We start from the raw sequence: 16,109 nt of genomic DNA, 5'->3' as shown, positions 1-16,109 counted from the left end.
CGCAGCGTCACGGCGGCCGCGCAGGCCCCGCCCGCCCCCCCAGCCCGTCGCTCGGGAGCGCGGCCCGGCCCGGCCCGGCCCGGCGCGGCCCCAGGATGCGGGAGGGGCTGGCGCTGCCCGCAGCCCCCGGCGCCTCGGGCGCCGCCGTGCCGGGGTTCCTGGCCAAGCTCTGGGCGCTGGTAGAGGACCCGCAGAGCGACGACGTCATCTGCTGGAGCAGGGTGAGGGGGGCCCGCGGGGGGTCGGGGCCGGCCGTGACAGGCGGCGGTGGGGGGCCCTTGTCTCCCCCGGGGCGCCCCGAGACACCCCCCGCCCCGCCCGGCCCCCGGTGGCGGCAGCCCCCGGGCGGGGGTTCGCGTGCGGAGCCCCGGGGCGGGAGGGGGCGGTGGGGGGTCGCCCGCCGGTTGCGGGGGTCGCCCGCCGGTTGCGGGGGTCGCCCGCGACCGCGCGCGAGGGCTGGCAGGGGCCTGGCGTGGCACGGCGGAGCGCGTCCCGGTGTTCAAGCCTCACATTACGCGTCGTTAGGTGGGAGTGGAGGCGCTCAGCAGAAAAAGGCGCTTTAAGGAGTCATGAAATGTTAATTTTCGCTCCCCGAGGCGGAGGCCAGGCCTTGGTCCCGCGCGCCCGGAGGCGCAGGGCACGGCCAACCCACCCGGAGCACACCGCATCCGCCACAACGCGGCGTTTGTTTTTGTCCCCGTCACTTTGAAATCCGTGGGACTTTCGCCCCTTTTTTCAGAGGTTTGGCCTTCACCAAGGCAAACGCGCAGAGGAACGCAGCATCTTCGTTCGCGTTGCGAACAGCCTAAAAATGACACCGAGATCTGCGCGGTTTCGGGAAATTTGAACTTGAGAGTGTGATAAATCTGGAACTACGCGTGTCATCGTTACCCCGCCTCGCCGCTGGGCTGTGTTGTCCGGACTGCCAGTAACTCCGCGATGTTACTCGGTTATTTTTAGTGGTGACACAATACGTACAATGGAAGAATCTCGTCAGAGCGGGGCAGCTCCCGTCTGGGCGATAAAAGCCCTCCGGTGGCACGGATTCAGGGTGCTCGAGCAATATTTGTTTCCTGCGCACAAAGAGAGCAGCGGATACGTGTGTTTTTAGAACTATTTTTCTTTGGATTGAGATCAAAACTTCACGGCTTTAAAAAAATCCCCCGTTCAATAGAAGTGTTCCACATGACCACCTTTTTGGATTCAAACTTTTTAGTGCAGTCCCAAGTGCTCAGAATTGCTCACACAGACAATTCCCTTCTCTAAGTGCTCTGCCCTTCCCCACTGTTGGAACTGTCTCTGTTGCTTTATGGGCTCGACTTAGGAGCAACCCCTTAGAAAAATTATGCTTGTTCTCTGACTGTTGTTTCTGCTTGTTTCCTAGAATGGTGAGAACTTCTGCATTCTGGATGAGCAGAGGTTTGCCAAGGAGCTGCTCCCCAAGTACTTCAAACACAACAACATCTCCAGCTTCATACGACAGCTTAACATGTGTAAGCATCAGCTGTTATGTGTTCTTTCTGCCAAGTTCATCGCTACTTGGCATCCATCTGAATTTCTTTAAACAAACTGATTGACTTGGCAGGTCTTTCATCCATGAAAACCTGAATTCTGGTCTTGAGTTCACTTTGCAAAAGAGAAGAATAACAGTAGAGTTTGGCTTAGTCCTTGTTTTGTGTTTCAGCTCTGAGTCCTTTTGAGTAACGACCATAAAAATATTGTTCCATGTTGTGGTACCTGAAGCGTGGGTGGAGTCCTCTGGGCCCCAGTGGTAGTGGTAATGGTAACAGCAAATCTGTCCTACCCAGAACAAAGGCTGCATCTACACCCCTGCATCTAGTACATGGGAAAAAATGCCGAGATCATGCTGCTGCCTGCACTGCTGTGTTGAAACAAGATTAGTCACGCTGAGGGGTGAAGCTGGACTAAGTTTCTCATTGTGTTTTCTGCACTCGACTTGTGAGCAGCACGTAGCGTCCATTGCGGAGCACGTGTACAGCTTGTACAGGCAAAGCAGCTGGAGTGAGGGGGTAATTCAGAGGTGTTGTACCATTGGCGGGGCTGCAGCACACAGCAGAAACGGTTGTTTTGCAGCAGAGAGCTTATGGGCTGAGCGAAGGTGCAAACCACCTTGGTGAGACTATCCATTAGGGTGCGGGGGAGGAACTCTCTGGCCTGGCCCAGTAGGTTTGCCCGGGCTCTCGAGCTGATGCCTGTTCAGATTCTGTCAGACATGAGCAAGAAGGCATGTTTAGCCTCTTGAAATGAGGTGGATGCTGCTGTTTGTGTGGAGTGTTGAGACTCCATTCACCTGAGTGTCAAAGGATAACACAAACAAACCACTGCCAGTTGCCTTGAAGCGAGGGTGAATGCTACAATGCAGATATTCCTGTAGAGACAGGCAGTGCGGTGGCAGCCGCCTTTTCCCACCAGACGCGTCTCTCCTAGCTCCAAGTAAAGTTTTCTAGTGATAGCGCTGTTGGGGTGCAGTGAAACTGGAATATGGTAACTATGTTAAAAACTGGAACCAGGAGAGGTATAGATTGGTCTGTTCACTGTATTTTGCATCTGTACCCTGCAGTACTTGAAGTGGTGATGGAACAGCTGGCAATGTCTTATTTCATACAGGCAGCCTGGTATGGAGAAAGTACTGTGTGTGTGTTAGCATAGGCTGAGACTTAACTTCTCTTCCTTACTTTATTCTGGAGACCCTGGTGGTACACGACAGCACGTGTTTTGATATGTAGTTGTCTGGGATTATAGGCATGAAAGGGATGGTGCGCCGTTCCACGGCTTCCACGGAGACAAGGCTATATTCAAGATGTCCTAATAAATCTCATTTAACTGACTTCTGTGATTATTTGGACATCGCTGTCTCGCTTGCGGACACTAGCTGGCCTCTGCCGTGCAAGCTGTTCGCACAGCCTGCAAGGTCATTAGATAGTGTTCTGGATGTGTTCTCCAGCTGTGAAGATCAGAGCAGTCAGATCATTGAGCACCAAAGAGAAGCTGCTTTGGCTGTTTCTCATGGCTTCTGCTCCCAGCCACTGTAGAGCTGTAGGTATTGCAGTAGCCGTGGGGTTTTCTTTAGCTGTGTGTTGTAACAGTCAGCTTTGCACTGAAAGAATTGACCTTGTTACTGCCTCTCCACAGATGGCTTCAGGAAGGTGATTGCTCTGGAGAATGGTATGATCACAGCAGAGAAAAGCTCAGTCATTGAGTTCCAGCACCCTTTCTTCAAGCAAGGGAAGGCACACTTACTGGAGAACATCAAGCGCAAGGTACGGTCTAGGAATGTGTTTGCTTGGTTACGAAAAGGAGTTTATCAAGAGCATGTCTGGGGGTTTCAGACCCTTTGCAGCCAACAAATTCCATGGGAACCAAGGTTGTGCATCATGATGCACACCACTAACTCCCTCCTGAATGCCATGCTGATGCTCGGCTTGGCCTCCCCATGCCAGCTCTTAGACAAACACGCCTTGCTGCTGTTTAACAGTGCCCGGCAGTCGGACCATGCTCTTCGTAGCTGTCAGACTGGAGCCCCTTTTCCACAGAGAGTTCATATACCCACCTACAGCTTGGCACGGTCTTCAATTCTGCCAGCGTAGCAGAGTTGGAAAGAGTCACAAGGTGAAAGAAGTAAAAGAAAATACATTCCCAGTTGGTGCTCACTGAAAATTAGCGAAGGCATCAGTAATCGGTTGACTTGGGCATACATGCATAAATTACATTGCATAAATTACATTGCATATGTTTGCATAAATTACATTGCTCCTCCAAAACGGTGTTGCCACTAAGCTACATCTTTATTAGTGCTTTCCAGTTTTCTGTTGTACATTCGGGTCTTGTCTGACCTGTTTCTGCACAGATATTTATCCTCTGTTGGCACATTACAGCCCATAATATCCTGGCTGCCAGAGAAAGAGACTATTGTGATCCATCATGTTGACACCTGAACTGCAGAATCTTTTCTTTAGCATGCCATAATGTGGTAGCTCTATTGCCCGAGTTCATAAAAGCGCAGGGCAGGCTTGAGAGTCACAATTGTGTTTTGATTGATTCTTCACCGAGCCGTCTCTGCTCCCAATCACAGCTGATAAGTGTAGTCATGCAGCTGCTTCCCGAGCCAGGCCTATGCCCCTCCCAGGCACCGTAACAGCTTGCACACCTGGCTTGCACACCTGCTTGCCGGGGTGTTGGCCGCGGGCCACTGGCGTTGTGTGTGGCACTGAGTTTTCCAGGAGCGCTGCGATGGGCGGAGTGTTCCCCACAGAAAGACAGAAGCTCTAGTGAGTGCCAGGGATGTTCACATGAAACTGTTGAATATTCTTTGTTGCACAGGAAATGTTAGTGATTTTTTCCAAATGTCCCCTATTTTTCTTGTTCTTTTGCTGTCTGGAACAGAGTCCTATTTCAGTACTTGCTATAAACTGGATTTCAAGCCTCTAACAGGAATGCAGGTTTGAATGTGGGACTTCCTTTATTCTCTCCCTGGTAGTGTCAGCTCTGCTGGTGTGCTTCAGTCTTGACACCCTTATCTGCTTAGAGACTCTGAAGAGAGCAATTCCTTGCACTTGGGCAGAGTATTTTAGTTTGGCCCTTTTTTCCGAGGCAGTCTGACTGCATTTGAAGTTTCCACCTGCCATCTGCATTTTTTGGGTATCTTCCCTGTGGAGAGGTGGCATGCTGAAGAAAGTTATTTCTGTGGAGTGATCACATAACAGTACGTTCTGTTCCATCAGGAAGTGATGGGATGTTATTTTATAACACTGTAGGTCCATTTCTGACCATCCCTTTGAAAAGAAAAGGATCTGTGAGCCAGCCTGCATAGAAGTTTCCTAGCGCTTCAGTGGGCCAGCCCCAGATGCTTTCACCTCCCCCTTGGAATTCAGTAGAGGAAGAAAAATCACAGTGTGCTGCAGGTGGGGAGGGACATCTGGTGGTGATCTAGTGCAAGTCCCTTTGGTTCAGTTATGGTCAGTATTTGGCTGAAGGATTCTTAAAATTATGCCCATAAAACCTGGTTGTGTCGTTCAGAGGTGTGATGCACCAGACCTGTCTCTTTCAAAACCCTGCCTTGTATGTTAGCTGTCAGTGCCACCGCCGCAGAGGGAGTTGGTGAAGGGATTGGAAAATTTTGAATGTGGAAGCGTGGGGAGGAGAGTGAGTGAGCTTTTTGCTTTCTGATGATTCTTCCACCATCGTTTGAAGAGGTGGCATTCACGGATTCTGCTGTGGGCAGAAGAGCAGTCTGGACTCTGACTTCTGGAGGAAGGTCTCCATAACTTTGGAATGTCGCTGAGCAGAGGTAGTAGTGGGAGAACCAATATGGGAACCTGCAATGCAGCTGGTGTGGGACAAAATTTCAAATTGCATAGGATTCATCAACCTTCCTTCTGCCGCCCCCCAAGTAACTTACAGAAATGTGTTACTCCTGCACTGGCAGATTCACGCACACCTAAGAGGAACACGATTGTCTTGTTCTCACTCCACTACCAGTTCTGTGTTTCGGTTCTGGCCCATGTCTTGCCCTTTGACACTAGAGGGCAAGCTGTCACCAGTCCTGTCCGAGGGGACCCCTGGGAAAGGCCCTTTTCAGTCAGCGGTGGGGTTTTATCGTGAATTACAACGGTGAATCTACTGTCTACACCTACAAAGTGCCAATCTCAGGTTTGCACTGTCAGCTGGTTTTTTTCACACAGTGTAGGCTGTCCTAAGGACTGTTGTCTGGCAGTTGTGGTGTTTTGTGATACGTAAGAATTATAGTATTACCTAAGCTTTTAATGGAGTTTATACCAGTTCTTCTACAGACTAACTACGCTGTTCCTGTGGCGGGGAGTATGCAAGGCACTGTTAGTAAAGCATGTGTAACCTGCTCCTCTTTCAGGTGTCTGCAGTAAGGACTGAGGATCTCAAGGTCTGTACGGAGGATTTGCACAAAGTGCTCTCTGAAGTCCAGGAGATGAGAGAGCAGCAGAACAACATGGATGTCAGGCTGGCTAACATGAAGAGGTAGACTCTGTCCCTTTCAGAGGCACTTTACGCTGAGTGTTGCTATATCTAATGGAACTTGACTCTAAATGTGGGTTTTGTTTGAACTGGAAACAAGTGAAGCTATAATTTTTTCTAAGAATGCCCATTCCACCCCACACAACATTCTGAATCTTGTTTGTTTTTATAATTCAGTTGCAGACCAGAGATTAAGACTGGGAGTTTGTTGACTATCTTGAGATTTCATTTTGGGTGCCATCACCTGTAGTAGTTTTTTAGGGCAATGAAAGCGTTTCCTTTCCTAAACACAAAACACGGTTAGATGCAGTGAGGGAGAGTTAGTCTTCGGTTTTTTTTCTAATTGGAAGTGTACTTCGCACGTCCTCATCTCTGTTCCCTCAGATCCTTTTCATGTGGGCACTGGTGATTCATTGAGATCACTGGTATGCAAGCAGGTATCAACCAGAGTTCAGGAGGTACCTTCACTCCACTCCCTCTGTTCCTTTTAAAAAAAACAAACAAACAAAACAAAAAACCCTCAAACACAAACTCTGAAACTGTTCTGAGATGGTCTGTGTTACGCCTGTTTCCAAAAACCAAGTCTTTATTCTAAGGCTTTGAGGCTTTGAAGGAATACTTCAGATCGAGATTATTGCTGGAGCAGCAGAGGATGAGAATATCCTTATTAGTGAGTGTTTGGGCCTGCCTGATGGAAAATGGAGTTAATTTAACCCAGAGTTTATACTAGTGGATTGGCTTAACTGGTTGTTAGTTATCCACAGAAGAATGTTGCCATTGGTCCTGCAAGGTACTGTGAAAGCTTGAAAGCTGTAAAACTAAAGCATATAAAGTAAACTCTGTTCATCCTCTGTCTTCTGATTTATTCTGCATTGCAGAGAAAATAAGGCCCTGTGGAAAGAAGTGGCAGTTCTAAGGCAGAAGCACAGTCAACAACAGAAGCTGCTGTCTAAGGTACCCTTGCAGCCTCTTCAGTGCCACCACCCTTGCTCCTGCCTCGGTGACACCTGATGGCATTCTTTGCTTATGTAGAATGACAAATGACACAGAGCTGAACAGGCTATATTAATACAGCATAAAGAAAATGTTCAGAGTTCCTGAGTGTCCCAGAAGTAGCACAGCAAAGAACCACGAGCAAAAGACTAAGGAAAAGTCATAGTAAAAAGGATTTCATTGTGTTTGAAATATCAGTGAATCTTATTTGGAGAGAAATCAGTAAATCAAGCGGACCTGGGGTAAACGTGGTGCATGGTAGTGCATGGTAACAGGAGCCTAAACGAGAGATTGCAGGCACATGGATGGAGTCTGTGAAGGATCTTGGACCAAGACAGACTTAGACCACTCAAGAAGTCATCTTGGAGCCCAGAAACTGTAGGAGCTTCTGCACTGGAACAAATTTTCTTTGGTTTATCCCTCAGCTGTTTCTGGTCTGGAATCCTCTAGTGACCTGTGGTGTTACATTTTAAAAAAAACAAACCTGTCCAAGTGGGATAATTTTTCAATGCCATTTGTAACTATAATTTTGCTTTTTAAGATGTGAACGCAAATGAATTTTTAATGTACCTATTAATTTCTATTGCATAACTACATCATTTTGTAGTAAAATCTGAATTAATAATTTGCTAGGATTGCTATGTTGACCACTTGTTTTGTTTTTTTGTTTTTCCTTTTTAGATTCTTCAATTTATCCTAAGTTTGATGCGAGGAAATTACATTCTTGGGGTCAAAAGAAAAAGGTAATTACTGGATAGGTCACAAATCAGTGTCAGATGTGAATTATAGGGATAAATCAGCTGCTAGAAACAAGATACTTTTCTTAAAGTGTATGAAGAATGTGTTTATCACTTGTATATTCAAACTTGAGAAAGCTGATGGAAGTTGAAAAAAGCATGGAATAAAGGTTTCCTCTTATTAATAAAAAAATGGGTGGGAAGAGAATATATTATACCTTTTAAATTTCGAAGGGCACAGTCATCAGAAATGGTAACTCTTTCAAAATGTGCAAATGTGACTGACTCAAAACAAAAAGCAGGTTTAGAATGCTGCCTGTCTACAGTACACTTACTAAAAACATTTCTAAAAAGCCAGTTTTCTTAGAAGTGGAGGAATGGTTGTTCTTGCTCTCGCTGCATGTATTTGGCATTGCTGCAGCCTTTCACTGCAGAGCTATTGGCTAAAGCCATATTTTGTCTCAGGTCTCTAACGGATGCTGCAGGTGCTTCACCCTCCAAGTACAGCCGACAGTATGTTCGCATCCCCGTGGAGAGCGGCCAGGCGGTAAGTGTTCCCAGGGAGGGAGACCGTGGGCTGGGCAGGGTGACAGGCAGGGGTCTCAGTCTTCCTTATAACTGCTAATACCCTAATCTGACAGTCACGTGCACTCCATGTTGAAGCGGGCATCTTTAAAGTATTGCTCTGTAAAATCGTGCAAATCGGCACAACTGGTCACAGATGAAATCTGAACAGGAGATAGAAGCTGCAAGAAGAATGGAGCTTCAACGTCAAAAAGTCGGACCTTTTGGTACACTCATTCTGTTTGCTGTACCCTGCAGATGTCTTTTTCTGAACACGACGCAGATGGCGAGGGTGGAAATGGCACAGGTCTCATCATTCGAGATATCACTGACACCCTGGAAAGTGCCACCGACGGCCTCCTTGCCGTGGCACACACGAGTGGCAGAGCCAGGTACGCTGGAAGGATGCAGTTATGCTTAGGTTGTTAACTAGGTAGTTATGTCAGTGTAAGTGATCCACATGAATTCTGGGCAGCAGCCTCTCTGAATTTTAGCTCTGTTAGTGCATGACAGGCCAGTTTGTAGGCTGTCTTTTCTACAGCCTGTAGCCCTGGGCATGGCCAGCAAAGCCTTTTGAGAGCTCCTGTCGCGTCAGGAGTGCCCACAGCCCTGTCAGGCTGATTGGCACTTGGAGTTTAATTTGCTGAGGCTTCTCTGTCTGTTCAACAAATAAGCACGTACTTAACTTTTCAACTGAACAGGGACCTGAATGCATATATAGGTTACTAATAAACGATCCAAAATGTAGATAGGTTACCAAGAAACAAACCAAGATGTATAGTTTTATCTCCAGTTTCAGTCCTACTCTCGCCAATGTTGTGCTAAGCACAACTGAAGGGAAGGCATTCTTTTGTGTGGCATCAGATTCCTGTGAAAACCCATTTAGTTGTTAACATTCCAGAGTGAATTATGGACCAATTTGGAATCTTTTATTTCTAGAGACGCAATGTTTGGAGTTTCTATCCTGCCTAATTTCCATATGCTATTTTGCTGCTTTTAGCCTGGCAAAATGGGGTGTTTTGCTCTGATACGTGCTATCTGTATAAGCTGTAATAAGAGATTCTTCATCTGCCTTTAGGAAGGCACTTTTCTTCCTTTTCTAAAGACCAGTTGGTTGGCTGAACCCTTGACTGCCTTGACCTTATTAGATATTAAGATTTGAGATAAACTTGGAATGAGTAGTAATACAAGTGGTGAATTCTCCTGTGTGCTGTTTCTCTTTGGGTCATGTTTTAGGGAGACACAGGCAGCTCTGGATCCTGGCTTACCTCTTTGTCAAGTAGCGCAGCCAAATGAGTTAAACTGTGCAGAACCTAACCCACCAGTTCATAGAAACGATGTCAGCAAGTGCAGTGACACAGGCAATGTTGCTGTGGAACTCCATACTGCGCAGCCTAATGCTCCAGAAGACCCCGTGTCTGTGATTGACTCCATCTTGAATGAGAACAACTCTGGAAACCAAAATGATCCTTTACTGGACAGGTATTAACTTGCTTCTGGAAACTGTTACGCTGTCATCATCTTGTGGGATCTTATCAAAGTTTTAGAGGCTGTGTTCAGCAGAACGTAGTGAATTAGCTTTTCAAATGTCGTTGATGAACTGCAGTTTCTGCCCCTTTGTTAGTAGGTCTGGAAAAGGTCGTTAGCATCATACGGGAAGAGCGGGGCAAGCTTGTCTGTCAGAGCTGTGGCACTGGGCTGTCTGCTGCCCGACGCCTCAGGCCGGGGCTTGGCAGGATCACTGTCACGTCCCAGAGCTGCGGGCGCTGCCAGTGCCGCTGAACAGCAGAGGGAGGGGGGCGGTGATCTCAGGAGGGCACCACGGCTGCTCTGCTTCTGAGCACTGGATGAGGGTTTCTGTCAGTGGCAGTCTGATGCTGTTGCTTCCTTTGCCCCTTGTTTCTGCAAGGGTTCGCTTCCCTTCGCGTGGTCAGACTAGATTCACGCTGGGATCAGAACCACGCAGGCTGTGGTCTCGCTCAGCAGCTCTGCTGCTCGGGCAGCTCCCAGCTCTACGCTGCCCCTCGGCTCTGCCGCTGCCACAGCGTGAGCTGCAGCAGGGAACAAACTCTAGTTCTTTGTCCTGACAGCTCTTCTGCTGTGGTTAACCTGGTATGAAGTACTGAGAGGATGCGTCACAGCACTCAGTGTGGTCTGAAGGCCCTGTAATATCACAGAATCAGAGGAGGCTTTGGGTGGGAAGGGACCTTAAAGCCCATCCAGTCCCACCCCCTGCCCCAGGCAGGGACACCTTCCACTAGCCCAGGTTGCCCAAAGCCCCGTCCAACCTGGCCTTGAACCCTTCCAGGCAGGGGGCAGCCACAGCTTCTCTGGGCAACCTGTGCCAGGGCCTCACCCCCCTCACAGGGAAGAATTTCTGCCTTAGATCTAGTCTCTCAGTTTGAAGCCGCTACCCCTTGTCCTGTCAGTACATGTGACCTAGTCTGGCTCTCATCTTGCCCCACAGCTGTGAGAACTGAGAGGTCAGCAGATCATTTCTAAGAGGTTTTTTTCTGCCTTGTCGTGTAAAAGGCGGCCCTAACTGCCAACTGTTTCTTACAGTACTGTATCATTTTGTCTTTTTAGAGAAGAAATTCAGGATTTTCTTAATTGCATTGATGCCAGCCTTGAAGAGCTTCAAGCAATGCTATCTGGGAAGCAGTATAACTTTGGTTCTGAAGCTTTCAGTGATGTGAGTGTCTTTCCACTTTTTCTGATTTCTGAAAACTACTGCTTAGGTTGCATTACAAAATTTTACTGATTTATTCCATGTTGTAATGGTCAAGAGGGGAGAAAATCCTGGAAAGCAAATTGTTATGGATAGAATAATACATAGTCATTGTAGGAGCCTAACAATGTACAAGGTAACATTGAGAGCCTTTTTCAGTTCATATAGTATTTCTGTTACACATAACTCAAGGGGGAGAAAAAAAAGGGAAAAAATTCAACTTTCTCCTTCTCAAGTCTTTGTCACATACCATCACATCCTGATTATGTGTTTGATTATGCTTTATGATATGGAATGAAACTCAGCCATAGACCTGGAATCACTGGGAAATAGGGTGTCCTTTTCTCCTCCTGTCCTGCCCGAGGCTGCAGGTGGGTACCCTGCTGGGGGCCTGCGAGGAGCCACCTTCCATTGGCTTCAGTGGATGGAGCCGTGTGCTGGATCCTGCTGTCCTTTCAGGAGCTCTCTGGAGTTTTAAGAACCATGTTATATGACATATCGTCTGGTTTTGTTTTCAGACACTTAATCCTGAGCTGCTAGCCCTGGATATGAGCTTGATGGAAACTTGCCCTGGTATGGAAAATGTAAGAGTAAGAGTTGCTCCTATGATGGGGAGGGTTAACGCGATGTTGAGAGCTGAACTCTGACTGATGCAGTTGGAGGGTGGGGGCTGGACTGACAGCACAGGATGGAACTGCCGTTTTATCTGCTACTGCTGACAGTGTCTCAGCTATCACTGTTAGCATATATGAATTTAAGAGGGTTCTCAAGATAATTTCAAGTCTTGCGTTCCTAGCTGCAGTAATACACTCATGGGCTGATTTGAACTGTCAGTTTGCTGTGAATGTTTGCTTCCTGAATACACCTGAGAACAGAAGGAAGAGGGAATCAAACTGGTGTCAGTTGAATCAGCTGTCTGTACTGAGGAATTTTTTTTTTTTCCTATCTCTTCTGTACCTTCTGTTTAGAATGAGGAGGGTAGAAAATCTTGTCTTTTTCTGGTCTAAGTGTGTGAGAACAGTTTCTTGGCTTCAAATAGCCTCAGGGATTCCCAGGATGTCTTTTAGCCAAGTAGTAACTAGGTCTGGGGTTATAGTTCGGATGAGACTGTGTGTCTTCAGTCTGTCTGAAGGCTGAAGTACTAAATGAAGATTATAATGCAATACACTGTATTTATTCTGAACATGCTGTATGGAATTTCCTCAGAGGATATACAAAAGTTCAGTGCAAATTTACTTCTCTTGGTCCAGTTCCTAAAACTGACTCCTGTTTAAAAAAAAAAAAAGAAAAAACAAACCCTTGCAACTGTCATTTATTTTGTAGTCCTGAAATTATATTTAAACAAGGACTTCCCAGTCATAAGAGCTTAGACCACAACTGAGGTAAAATGAAGCTGTGTTCAAGCAGTGCTTGCAAAGTATAATTATATTGACGAAATCATGTTTAGCAGTGTCATTCCAATAAGAATATAATATTCCAATAAGAATATAATAAAGCTTCTAGTTTAGAAGGTAAAATAAATATTTGCTAGTCAGAAGCTTGTTTGGCTTTAGTAAGTTTAGTCTGTGTTTCACCATGTCTTCTTCTGAGCTCCTGTTTGCTGGCCCTCATGTGCAACAATGGCCTCATTGGTCAACTGTTTCATTTCTCTTCCCTCCTCCTTTCCCCTTTAATTTTGCTAACCAGTTGATGAAGGCTTGGGTTTTGCTGCTTTTGATGTTGTTAAGCTTTCTGTCTTCTCTCTGTCCATTTTGCTTCAGATTGCAAACTTGGCAGAGAGCACTGAAGATCTGGGAGCGAGTGAGAGAGAAACAGCAGGAAGCAAAGGTGAGCAGGAAGGAGAACTGAGAGCTGTGGCAGTTCCAGACTCTTCCAAAACTGTGTTGAAATGGAATTTTAGTAGCCTGTAATACAGTTTATCTCCTCCTTTGGTCTGGGCTTAACATTTTTGTGAAGGTTGGAATGTTTCACTGATCTGGATGAAGCTGTGCCTCAATCCGAAGAGGCCCCATCCTGTGCCCCGTGTTGGTGTTACCTTCCCTTTCTCTGACACATGGCAGTGTGGCAGCGGGGAGCAGAGCTGCAGGTGTCCTCGGGGGGTATCTCCCCATGGGCTGTGGCCCCGCTGGTGCAGCGCTGCCCGTGTCACCCCCTCGTGCTGCCGCCTGTCCCGGGGCTTGCGCTGAGCCTGAGCTCCCCTCCCCAGCTGTGCCTGTAGTCTGTCAGAGCCCAGCTGTGTGGTTTGCCGTAGTGAACCAGGTTTTGAAGCAGCCTCTCCAGTTTTCTCTGTCTTTAAGACTTACGTGACACGGGTGCCTGGTGTTTAAACTGTTTGTTTTCCCTCAGATATGCAGCTGATACAGTACAGGGCCAACCCTCTGCTTTCATTATTTGAAGAATTGCCTTCAAGCGAAGCTGCAGGGAAGATGGAGGATCCGAAAGACCTTCTACTGCCCTCCCTGGAGGAGAAACCTGCTCTTCATCCTCCGTCAGGCAGTGGATCTGTCCTGCCAGGAGCAGCTCCAGCAAGCCAGGCCGAGCCTCTGGATGCTCTGGGCGTGGGGGATCCCCCTCTGCTCTCGGAAGATGGCAATGGAGAGTATAAACTGTTTCCACTCCTCCTCCTCAGTCCTGTTGCTAACTTCATAGAAGAGGCCTCTGAGATAGAAACTTCTTGAGCTCACATGACACCTGCGACTGGCTTAGTGATGTGAGACAGACAACGAAGGAATGGATCGGCGAGAAGTTTGACCTCTCTCCTCACCTGCTTCCTGGGTGTCGTGTTCCGTGTAGGCAAAAGTTCTCTTTCTGCAAGCAAAGAGCACGTCTGGAAAAACTGAAAACGAGCTCAAAAGAGCTGGTGGGAGTGAAGGCACTGGGTGGAGGGGAAGAGCAACATCCCTGTAAACATACTGCAGTGTATTCCATGACTTTTTATCTGATATCCTTATTGCAAGAGGAAATCTGTTTGTATCCTGTTTGTAAAGTTTAGCTGGGTGTATTTGTTGGTTTGGTTTTGGTTGGGGTTTTTTTTTTGGTTGACCGGATAGTAATGTGTGTAATATTTTAAACGTGGGTTTTACTCTTTGAGAGCCTGTTCAATAGGTGGCTTGTCTGCTGTTTGGAATTTAAGATTTTTTTAAAATTTTGTTTTTAATTTGAGATTTCTTTTTTGATAGCTTGTGGCTACAATTGTTTGCATCTGCGCTCTACTCCTAGATTTGCTCCTAGGTACAGGCAACATTTTTCCTATGGAAAATTACATTTTAACTGTGGAATGTTAGTTTTTAACATGCTAACACGCATCCATTGCCACGGGCTGTTGATATTGTGGTAGGAAGTGCTCGCCACCCTGTGTAACGCTGCTTTCTCATGCACATTGCATGGCAGCTCTTCTCGGGTAACTTGCACCTCGCTCACAGCTCACGTGTCCTCAGAAATTTTGAGAAGAACTGATTCATGTCTAGCAAAGTCCAGCAGCTGCCCTTAAAATGAGAGGGGCGGGAAAAACAGGAGCCATGGGGTAACCTGCACTGACGTAGGACATGATGTTAACGTTTCTCTTCTGCTTGCGGTAGCTGCTTGTTCACCAAACCCTGTACGAGCACTGGACTTCGTGCTGCATTTGCTGCTTTTGGAATCTTAAAGCTAAATTAGCTAGATGCGTTTGAGTCCTTTGACAGCAGATTACAAAAACTAGTGTCTGCTTACTCAAAAAATCTCTCCCCAGAATTCCTTTCTGTGCTGTTTTCCTGACGTCTTTGAGCAGCCCCTGGTGCGAGCGCAATAGCAAGTTCTCCTTCGCTGATACCAAGTTTGTAGCCGTCTGCCACTAACCCACACAAACTTGAAATTTGCTGTAGCAGTACAGAACTGAAGAGGAGGCCTGGAGGCGGGTAGAAAACCCGTTATATAATGTCATGGGATATTTCCTACCAGCACAATTTCTTGAAAATTTTTTTCAGTTTTAGGAATTCAGTCTACCTACAGGCTTTGTTCTCTCCAAAGTTTCTGAAGTAGTAAGATTTTACTTCTTTTATATTCAAGAATCCAAGGTAATTTGATATTCTGAAGCCTACTAGGTAATGCATGTTGTCTGTGCTGGTGTTACTTAATTGGATTTGTGCTTCATTGTCAAATCTTTTGAGTTGCAGAGGAGGATCTTGCTACTGAGTGTGTGTATACGTGTAGTGCCTTCACAGTGTCATTTTATTCCCGTGCTTCTGTAACTGCTCTTCACCTCATGACCCTTTGTGTTTGTATCTTTTGAATTGCCTTTTGTCCAGTACGTCTTACTCTACCCTTTTCTAGTCTTTCTTTTGCTTACTTCTTGAGACAAAGGGCTGAATAGTCTCAAGTTTTCATGAGCTAAAGGGAGAGGGGGAAATGAATGAATTGTGTATCTGTCTTGGGTTCTGTTTTTTTTTTTTAAATTTCTTCCCAAAGGCCTCAATTTTGCCAAGAGTAAATCAGTAAAAAAACCAGACTTTTCTTCTGCTGTTTTGACAGCACGGTGTGGACAGCAGCGTTCTGAGGCTGATCTTCTGTAACTCACTTCCTGAACAGGTTAGACTGAAGGGTAGTTCCTGTTATGGATTAGTCATGTTCTTCCATCGTGGAGCCCTCTGATCTCAGTGCATCTCACCATCAGATATTTGATCTGATTGCATAATAGTTTTTTAAAATGCTTTCTCTCTTAAGAAATTAAGAAACCAAGGCTTAAGAAAACTGCAAATAAAAACATGTACATCTGTGTCTGGTTTATGTACTGGTCTAGGAAAAGTGTTTATGCAGGTTTCCTAAGAAAGATTGCACTGGAAAGGGGAAGGCTGAATAGTAAGACAAACCCACATACTGAAGTAATTAAACCCAAGAATTGCAAAACCATTACTCTGTTTCATGTACATTCTTTTTGTGTGTGTTCCTGTGTGTGCCAATACTTCCCAAACCTGTTTACTGAATTTTCTAAAAAGGAGATGTGTGCTGGGGGATCTCATTACACAGCTGCTGCTGGTTCAAAAATAACTGAAATGCCAAGGTTAGCCTGGCTCCAGTTTTCAGAACTTTCAGCCTGTGGA

At 46.5% G+C, this 16,109-nt stretch overlaps 1 protein-coding gene across 1 annotated transcript; it reads left to right on the top strand.

The window, feature by feature from the left end:
* The first annotated feature begins 56 nt into the window (after window positions 1-56).
* Window positions 57-15,918, top strand: LOC141949162 (heat shock factor protein 3-like). The gene is made up of 13 exons (XM_074882417.1): window positions 57-221; window positions 1,385-1,493; window positions 3,154-3,281; window positions 5,888-6,012; window positions 6,888-6,963; window positions 7,684-7,745; window positions 8,205-8,286; window positions 8,562-8,695; window positions 9,540-9,785; window positions 10,890-10,995; window positions 11,550-11,615; window positions 12,792-12,858; window positions 13,378-15,918. The coding sequence occupies exons 1-13, from the start codon at window positions 96-98 to the stop codon at window positions 13,707-13,709; spliced, it is 1,659 nt and encodes a 552-aa protein (XP_074738518.1). The 5' UTR covers window positions 57-95; the 3' UTR covers window positions 13,710-15,918.
* The last annotated feature ends 191 nt before the right edge of the window (window positions 15,919-16,109 follow it).

The sequence above is a fragment of the Strix uralensis genome, chromosome 13, assembly GCF_047716275.1.
Source record: "Strix uralensis isolate ZFMK-TIS-50842 chromosome 13, bStrUra1, whole genome shotgun sequence".
NCBI classification, from domain to species: Eukaryota; Metazoa; Chordata; class Aves; order Strigiformes; family Strigidae; genus Strix; species Strix uralensis.
Note: the sequence above shows the minus strand (reverse complement) of the source record. Positions and strands in the feature narration are given on the sequence as shown.